Source organism: Desmodus rotundus, chromosome 11 (genome assembly GCF_022682495.2).
Source record: "Desmodus rotundus isolate HL8 chromosome 11, HLdesRot8A.1, whole genome shotgun sequence".
In the NCBI taxonomy this organism is placed as follows: Eukaryota; Metazoa; Chordata; class Mammalia; order Chiroptera; family Phyllostomidae; genus Desmodus; species Desmodus rotundus.
Window position 1 is genome coordinate 84,054,068 of NC_071397.1, and position 9,640 is coordinate 84,063,707.

The following is a 9,640-nucleotide window of genomic DNA, read 5'->3' on the forward strand; positions in this document are numbered from 1 at the left end:
AATTTTAAAGTAGGTTTGAAACAGTGTAGACCCAAGTCTTGTGAATCTCAGAAGGAAGTGGTATGTAATCGTATGAGTATTCTGTACAACTGTATGAGTATTCCATGTCATATTTGTGGTAGGACACTTTTTAACTTGTGTACATATAGGTATAATGTAGTGGATTTTTCCCCCTGAAGTACTACTATTAAATCGATCATCTTACACTCAGAGACATCTACAAATAGGACTAATTCGGGTTAGAACAGCAATGTTATGTATTAGAAAGAGCACTGTCTTAGAAGCTAGGTCTGGGAACCACCAGCCTCCTGCTAGCTGTGTTGTGAGTGATTCACTCCCTCTCTAAATATCAGGTTCCTTCCCTAAAGTTGGAATATTGATATGTAACTTGCAAGAATATTTTTAGAAATAACTATGGTTATGTATGTGCAGTGCCTACCATAATGCCTGTCACCTAGTAGGTGCTCAGCAAAATCAGCCCAGCCATAAGAGACTTGAGTTAATAGTATGACTTGTGAAGTAATGCTGGCTGAAGGGCAAATTACTCTGGTTTGGTCCCATGTAGTCTAAACAGTGTTTCTCACCATTTTAAAATCTATGCCTCATTAGTCAAAATGTTTTTAAATAGTCTTCTGCATTATGTTTTACTGAAATAATATGTATTTAAACATTTTCCCCAATATATAATAGTATGGATGCATTTTTCATACTGGCTCCTTCAACTCTCTCCCATTCTGATCTGCCTCTCAGAGGGGTGGCCCCACCCGCTGAGAATCATTGATCTAAGACATCGTGTTAGATAGGGATCGAAGAAAAGTTTAGGTATTTAAGTTCATATTCGAGCCATTGAGGTCCCATCAGTTTTCATCACCTGGGCCCCATTGTCCGTTTATTTACTGAACACATTGGGTAAAATATGTAATACGGACCTAGAGCATCCTGCTTACCCTCTTTCAAAGAGTTATCGAAATAACTATAATGGGGCAATATTTGTAAGGTGATCTGAAAATGCACAGTTTAAGTACTACGTGTCTGTCAGCACGGAGGGGATATGAACTGTCATGAAGGCAAGCGTTGGAGACGGGGAGGAGGGAGATGGGTGACTAGAGAAAGCTCTGTGGCCAAGGTACTTAAAGAAATCACAAGGCCACATTTTATGCCAGTCCTTAGGGGCACACAAAGAGAAAAGGCTTCAATGGCCCCAATCACGTTTCCTTTCCCCTAGCTTAGTGTCCCCACGAGTGTCTTAAAATGATATCACAGCCTGAAGTTAGCTGTCCTCTGATGACTTTTTCTGATTTTTTGCTAGTTTGACTTTCACTCAAGCCTAAATCTCGCTCCTCACCTGGATTTTAAGAATGGACTGGCAAGATTCTTCTAGCACTATTAACTTTTCAAAAGCCACTATTTCCATATCTCCTGCAATGCTGACCACACCAGCCTTGCCTTATCACTGGCTCCTCCGGAGCCAGAATCCTTTTTCTGCTTTGTTCAGCAACCGAAAATGTAATCAAGGAGCCACTCTGCTGTAGAGGGAAGAAAGGGAAGGATTTCAGGGCTGAGCACAGAGATGCCACAGGGACATTACAAGACTCTCGTGGACTACTGTCCTCGCCCCACATTCGCTCTGCCTCACTAGTCTTTCAAGTTAGTTCAGCCCCGTGAAAACCAACAACATCTAGAGCAAGTGATGATACCCATTGTCCACCTCTCCTCTGCTTTAGTTCACTCTGCATGTCTTGGTTTAGCAAAGCTGGTTTTCAAAAAGCACCACCAACTGTCTCCTGGGACCGGGTCTGAGAACTTCAGGGCTCATCCTGGGGAAAAGAAGTGACTGATAAGGGTCCAGCCTCTAGGAAGGCATGACTTACGCATAGAAAGTATGGGCCACATTGGCTGGCATTCTCTCTTTCCCAAGGTTCATGGATTCGGTTCCTCAACACAGTAGAAACCCGGTTTTCTTCGCTTTTCTTTTATCATGTTTATAAATAGCAAAATACTATAAAAATCTACACCAGCAGCTCTTGGAATATTTTCAACTCACTATTTACATTAATTATGAGTTTAAATCCTCTTGTGAGGGATTTTTAAAAAAATTTAAGTGTCTTAGAATTTTTCAAAAATATAGGTGGGATTTATTTACAATAAGGCAAACTAAAATTATTTATGAACAACACATTGTTTGACAGAAAATGTCCTTCTATTACTTTTTTGCAATTTAAATTGTAAGTATGGCTACCAGGAAAAAAGAATCATTTCTCTCCTTGCTGGATAAAAATAGGTCAAGTAATTTAAGCCAGTCCATTGCAATTAAAATCCTGACATTGCCATTGTTCCTTCTATTCTGGGGGGAAAAGACAAACAGAATACATGATAATAAGGGTTCATTGGCTAAGTCACTTAATGTGCTCCTATTGTTCTCTTTCTCCGACCTGCCGGGAGCTCTGATTTTGATGATAGTGGTATGGTACCAATATGATAAATGCCAACTCTGGAGCTGTGTGTAACACCTCTTTTGTGCTGCAAAAACAATTCTGTTGGACAGGAGAAAGTTGCCAATGGCTTGGGTCCTAAATTCCTTGAATTCTAAATTTATTTATTTTTTTGGAGACAATGTTATCTGCCAAGTTTATTTTAAAGTAAATTCTACTGAATCAATTAGACAGTAACACTCGTTCTCATTAAACATCCTGTGGCCCTTTTCACAAGATTAGAGCCTGCGGCTCAGTCACATTCCAACACAGATAATTGCCTTCTGCATTCCTACACATTCCCCTCCACCTTTCCAGCCCCATGTCACCAAGTACATTGTTACTTGTACTTAGCCCAAATGGACAGTTCTGTTATGAGGGTGCAGTGCCAGCTTTGACTGACAGGCTAAAGCATTGCCCAGTGTACTTTTACAAAGAAAATCCCTTAGCCAACGTATATTTTAAAATATAAGACAAATCTCAATTATGCACATTTAATCATCAGTTAAGATCTTTGGCAAGTGAGATCTTATTTTAATAAAGGGTTTTTATGTTGGAATTTTCTGTGATAAAAGATTTCTTGCTCAAATATATGCTGTTTGTAACAAGAAAGAAAATGAAATCTTCAGAAATGATCTAAAAAAACAAACAATAAAACAAACAAAAACCCAAACCCTCTTGAGCAAACAGCTTTCCTTTGACCTTCTAAATAAATTCCACAAGGGGGCGAAAACACCTAATGGTCCGGGACTGCAAAGTTTATATTTCAAAGCCAGCCGCCCATAATAGATTAGTGGATTAATATTTTGCTCTAAAGGATCTGGCCTTTAATGTTGACATCAATTTCAAGCTATCCCAGGCACTTACAGTAGTAAAAGTCACGGACACCATAAACTTCACAATAGATGTCAGCCTTCTGGTACTAGTGCTCTAGCCTAGCACCCCGTAAACAGAGGTGATTAGGTAACTGCTCTTCAAAGAGCTGCCCATAGCTGTAACAGCTTTATCAGCTCTAGCAAAGATACTGCCACCAGGGTTTTAGCAGCCACAAGACGAAGATACAAGTTTTTATTAATGCATATTTATTTTCCTGACATGTTTCTATGATGTACTGTTGCTTATCATTGATCTCTTCTTGAAAATCAAGCGTGGGGTGTCTATGTGTGGGCACAGCTTAAAGAACAGAAGCACTCTTGTACCATATTAGAACTTTTTGAAAAACAGCCAAGGTACAGAGGTCAAATTTCCCCATATGCTATAAGTAACTTAGTAGGAAGCAAGACCACAAAAGGTTTTGCAAATGTCTGCCAGAAGCCCAGTGATCTAGGTCACTGTACAGGTTTCATTAATCAGGTTGTTCAAACAAGGAGTTATTTTTCTGTGCTTAAGAGACCTGCAGATATATCACATAGAAGCTGCTCAATTGTTGATCAAAAAAGAGTTTTAATGAAATAGAGATCATTCAAATAAATTGGAGGGGGGGAGGGTTGTATTTATACTGAAGAGAAATTGTGCTTTTAACCCAGCTCCTCCGTTTGAGTCCTCTGTTCTGGTGGAGATGGGCTCACGATCTAATAATAGTTCCTTGGGCTCCGCATTTCCACATACGTGTTCGAGTTAGAGCAGCAAGAAGAATTTAGTGACAGAGCAGGTGTTGTGGCTTATTCCCTGGCAGCATAACTGGTGAAGGGTGGTGGCAAGACAATTCCTTTGCTTCTTTCTTTATGCAAAAGAACAATGCCTCCAATAGCTTTCCTTTTTTTTTTTTTTCCTGGCACAAGTGAAAAAGAACTAGAATTGCTGTATTAATATGTATGCAAACATATTTTTTCACTTGAGCCTCTGGAAAAAAAAAAAAGAAAGAAAAACTTACTGGGAAAATGCTTAGCCCAGAAGATTTACTGCTGATTGCAGATTCAGTATTGACATGTCTTAGCTGAAGAAAACTTCAGCTTTAACTATATATGTGGGAAATCTGGATCAGTTTTTTAAATGGGGTGGAAAGAGTTTTCAGTGACTATATTTTCAGGTATTTATTTAGAACATAATTTTTAATAAGTGTCAATTATAGAGGTATTAAAAAACCTAGTGGCGTGTGCATATTAATTGTAATGGTCTGCCTTGGACATAGACTTAGGATGTAGGTGATATGAATTATACTGAAGTCAGCCTTTATGCCAGGCCCACTGTTACTTAATACTTCAATATATCCTCCTCTTCTAATTTTGTGAGTTTGAAGATTGGAATCTGTCTAAATGAAATGCCCTTTTAAAGTAGTGAGATTTTTATCCAATCTACATTTTTTACTCTTCTAGTAGGTTAAATACAAGACTTTATTTTTTTCCTTGAGTATAGGACTGTTGCTCTTATAAGCTGGTAAGGAAAAACAAAAAATGCCTTCACCTTCCAACTGGGATAATTTGATTTGCAACAGTATTACTTTTTCCTTTGCTTGATTATGTAAGGTAAAACTTGACACCTACCTACTTAACTGTAATGTCTTCTTGATAACCCATTTAGGTAAAATTAAAATGATCTTATCCTTATGTCCTTTGCACCTAGAGCCTGTAACAGAAAAGGCTCAGTATTCTGGAAAACAGGACATGCTTGAGAGGGAACATCTTGTAAAGACTGTAATTCGACCTTTGACTCAACCTCTCTTGAGTAAATTTTAAATATCATAGGAGAACAAAATGGAAAGACTCAAAGTGCAATACTGCCTCCTTTTCCTCTTAGAACTGTAAGCCAGTCAGAAGCTATTTCAGATATTAAGCTAGAAATGTGTGTGCCTCTCCTTGGTACTTTCGCTGAGAAATAAGGTTCATCACTAGAGACAGATTTCTATATAATGCCATTCTCATCAATCTCCCAGAATATTATTCCCATCTACCTCCACTGAAGTTAATTGAATCAGGTACAGCCAGAAACATGTAATTTTCCCCCTCCTACCCTGTTTAGAAATATTTATATTATTTAGTATTATAAACCTTTTAACTCTAGGGTATACTTGAATACGATGGCAATTAAGGGGGAAAAAAGCTCTTTGACAACTTTGCAGCTTTTGATTAAACCACACCAAGAGGCATGTTACAATGATAACAATGAAGCATTATGCCAATTATGTTAAATCCTGCTCTCAGCTTAAGCTCATCATGACCTGTTTTAGTGTCCTGTAATTTACCCTTTGGAATGCTTACTCTCATCAATAAAGTGTTCAACGTACAGAGGAAAAAAAAGAAAGCCACCAAAGGGAACCCCCCCCCCCCACCCCAGCAAATGACTTCTAGAAAACAAGTATTTCTTAACTTTTTATTGACATTGGCAAATTAAAATAGAATAAATTAACAAGTATTTTTTCAAAAAAATGTTTTGTACAAAAATACTGTCAAAATTTCCTAAAAAGCTTTCAACACAGTAGTATCTTTTCATGTACTGAATATAACTATTAGCACAGTGTCAAAAATGTTGAAGACAGAAACAAAATAAAAATCTGTGAAATGTTTGCCACTGACGACATTCCACACCCTATTATTGTCTGTACATATGGGGGAGGGGACAGCCAACTTGAAAGTGAACAGTATGACTTTTCCTGATCCAGAACGCTTGGCCCACTTCTGTTTAATCTTCCAGTTTAGCATATTTTAAAAATTAGTCTGTACTCAAATGCATAGCTAAAAAAATGAAGCGATGTGGCAGAGTTTGTGCATCTGCCCTTCAAAGTTCATGCAACCAACTAATGCAATTTTTCCTTTACTCATAAATTTGAATGCAGTTCAGTCATTTGAAACCATCTACAAAATCCACAAGATTAAGCAGTTTGCCAAGATTAATATCTAACAGTTGAGCACTGGAGAAAGTGAGGAAATAAGGAGTAAAAACAAACAACAAAAAAAACCCCAAGTTAGCTAGATATTTCAACTACATAAGGGAGGTGAATGTCAAGGCTACAAAAACGAAACAAAAACAGAAAAAAAAGTGGCAGCAATATTTTTTAAACCAATTTGTACAAGTTTATAGTTTACTTTGTTTCCAAGTTCTCAAACCTTTCAAGATCTGAAAAGTGAGATACTGTGTCTAAGGGAATGTTTTTAAATTCACACCAAAGAAGTTGGGGGTTTGATTTCTTTTGCCGGGTTTCAATCGAGTCAACAGCTTACTCTGCTGGGCTGCTGTTTGCACACGAAGTCCGTCATAAAATCAAACTCGTTTTGCCCCAGCCAGAGTTCAGGCAGCTCCTTGATGCGGTCCAAGCCCATTTCTATCACTAAGGACATAAGCACTTCCTCATCGATGAAATCAGTGTCTATGACATTGGGCGGCAGCATTGCAGCAGGGACGTGGGCCACAGAGGCGGGCATGTTGCTGCCGCCGCCGCCACTGCCGCTAGTGTTGCCCGCGCCCGCGCCAGCGCCGGCGGTGCTGCTGGAGCCGCTGGGGGTGCTGCTGCCGCCGGAGCCACCGGGGGTGCTGCTGCCGCCGCTGTGTTTGGGGTTGCAATCTCGGAAGTGCTGGTTTGTCCCGTTCATCTGGTGGCCTGCAGCTGGGTGCAAATCCGGCATGTAGTGGTTGTGGGGGTAGGGGTGATGGTTGAAATATTGGTTGTTGAGCTTCTGCAGCTGCATGCTGGCCGGCAGGGAGCCTCCCTGGCTGGCCACCGGGGGCCCCATGAACTGGGAGTTGTTAAACCTGGCCGCGGGGGCCAGCGCGCTCGGGGGGTGCCCCCCGTTCACAGTTCCCGGCCCCATTGCATGCCTGATGCCGCTTGTGGCATTCATGTTGCCCGCGCCGTAGTGTATATGCTCGCCCATCAGAGCGTTGAAGGCGTGTTGGGGCTGCTGCTGCTGCTGGTGGTGATGGGGGCTCGGGAACTGCCCCATGCCCATGCGGTGGGCAGGGTGGTGGTGCAGCCCGTTGGTGCCGTCGGGGAAGCGCCCGTGGTTCATGGCCATGATATGGTCTGCCATTTCCAGTCCTGCAAGGAAAAAGGACAGACGGTAAGACCCACGCCACACGGTAAGACCCGCGCCACACGGTAAGACCCGCGCCACACGGTAAGACCCGCGCCACACGTGTCGCCCACCACAGCGCACCCCACTTTTTCTTGCAACTCCCCCCCAAGTTCCGAGCGCACGTCGGCTGCGAATCACTATCTCCAGGATCCCACTAGTGGCTTGTGCACCCGGACTCGCCACTACGGCGGACCTGCCACCCACAACAGAACCGGGCGCTGCACAAACGATCAGGGTGGAGGACCCAAGCCCGAAGCCCCTCGGCTCCCCGAAGTCGCCTAATAAAGGAAGTGCCCCGTAGCCCTTCCACGAACTTCAGGCATTAAATCAGCCCTCCTCATCCTGTTGTCGCGCATCCTGTTGTTATTCCCCAGCTCCGCCTCACGCTCTTCCTCCGGGCAAACCCAGCCCTCGGAGGACTGGGCTGGCAGGAGCTCCAGCCAGCTTCACCGGGTGCGCTTACCTTCCGTCTTAGCGATTTCTGCTCCGAAGACCGAGGGCGGGATCGTCGGGTCCAGGGCCGGCTCAGCAGCACATAGAGAGGGCCTTCCCGGCGTGCAGGGCTCTCGCTGTCGCGATGTCCGTGCCGAAGTCTTGCAACGCGGGGGTAGAGTCGGAGCGTTCCCTTTTATTTCCCCTCCGTTGCCCTCACAGCTCGTGAGACCGCCCGGCAACTGCCAACAATGAGCTGTGTTTCTTAGGGCTTTGGCCACAGTTAATATAAGGGATTTCAGGAAGGGCGGAGCGACAGCCTCTCGACGGGTGGCAGGAAAAAGCGGATCCCGGAACTATTGGCACACTGGACTGGGTTACGGAGCTGCGTCCCAGCTGCGAGCGGCACGTGCGCAGAGGCTGCAGCCAGCCCAGGCACCGCCCCATTGCCCCCCGACTCTGGTTTCCTGTGGGCCCATTAGCGCAAGGCCTACCCTGTCACCCCGGGGACAAGAAGAAAACCTTCCTTGGAGTTCTAGCCTGCAGGTTGCACCTTTCCAAGCGGAGAACCCCGCTCTCCCCCAGCCCCAACCCCATACGCCCAGATCCTTCTACTCGGAGCTCTTCCACACTGCTCACCTAGCGATCTGGGCTGTCTTCTACAAGAAAAGTGGGTTCGTTCAGCGCCCCGCTCTCTAGCTCTCTATAGTGGCCTTCTGTCTCCCCAGTTTTGCAAAAGCTTTCCTGGGCTGAGAAGAATGGCTGTTTCCTTAAGTGGATTTTAAAGCCCCAGACAAATAATGCCCCTTCCCCCCGACAGCGCTTTCCTGGGCTGTACCTTTGTGTTTTTATTGGGGTAGTGGGTAAACTGATCTAGATATTTTTGCGTGTAGGTGTATCCCTGCCCCCCCCTCCCCAACTCCTTTCAAGGACAGGAGCTGGGGGCGGGGAGCAACAGCGGCTGCAGGTGGACCGGGCGCGCTCACAGCCCACTGCCTTTGCTTTCGTGCTCGGGAATCCGGTCCGCGCTTTCGGACCCACCCGCCGCTCCCGGGTACGTGTGCTTCAGCTAAGTTTGCTTTGCAGCTCTTGGTAGCTTTGGCATCCGAGCTGAGGCGTCTCTGCTCTGTAAACAAACTCAGCGATCCTCGTCCCCAAATCCACCTTTTTGCACATACACAGTTTCTTGCTTCTGCTGTTGCCCTTGATCCAGGAGGTGGGGGTATGTGCAAACTTGCACAGCCTCCCTCCGGGCTGTGTTTGACGGTTTGGGGTTGATTTAGAAGCGAACGGGTTTGTAATTAAGAAATTCGAGGGCTGAGTAAGTCTGCTGTTGCTGGAAAAGGAAAACAAATAGATAAAATGGTAATCGCTTTGTAAATAAAGCCGTTCTGGAGGTGGACACGTAGCTGCATGTCCTGTATGACACCAAGCACACACATTGCCGAGACTCTTCCTTTCCAGGGAAATGGTCCGGTGGGGCAATAGGCGATAATAACTGTGCTTCCCACAACGCAGCACAACTAGCCTGGCCATCCATTTGGCTCATTGACTTGCAAATAAAAGCCATAATGCGCGGGCCTGGGCAACTACCCGGTCGGAGATCTCTCTGGGTTTCTAACAGGGGGAAGTCTGTTGGTTTCCCCAACACCGTGCTGAGGCTGCGCCAGGCTTTTATGCTGCTCTTTATGTGGTGAAAAACGAATTTAGCGCTCCGAATAAGGACTT

The 9,640-nt window shown here is 44.3% G+C and overlaps 1 protein-coding gene across 1 annotated transcript; it reads right to left on the bottom strand.

Moving 5' to 3' along the window:
• Positions 1-5,766: 5,766 nt before the first annotated feature.
• Positions 5,767-8,185, bottom strand: CITED2 (Cbp/p300 interacting transactivator with Glu/Asp rich carboxy-terminal domain 2). The gene is made up of 2 exons (XM_024552202.4): positions 7,944-8,185; positions 5,767-7,443 (listed from the first exon to the last, which is right to left on the bottom strand). Exon 2 carries the CDS (start codon positions 7,433-7,435, stop codon positions 6,617-6,619), a length of 819 nt encoding a protein of 272 aa, XP_024407970.2. The 5' UTR covers positions 7,436-7,443; positions 7,944-8,185; the 3' UTR covers positions 5,767-6,616.
• Between the last annotated feature and the right edge of the window lie 1,455 nt (positions 8,186-9,640).

Excerpts from the sequence above, each read along its gene's own strand:
- CITED2 (XM_024552202.4), bottom strand. The coding sequence starts at position 7,435 with ATGGCAGACCATATCATGGCCATGAACCACGGGCGCTTCCCCGACGGC.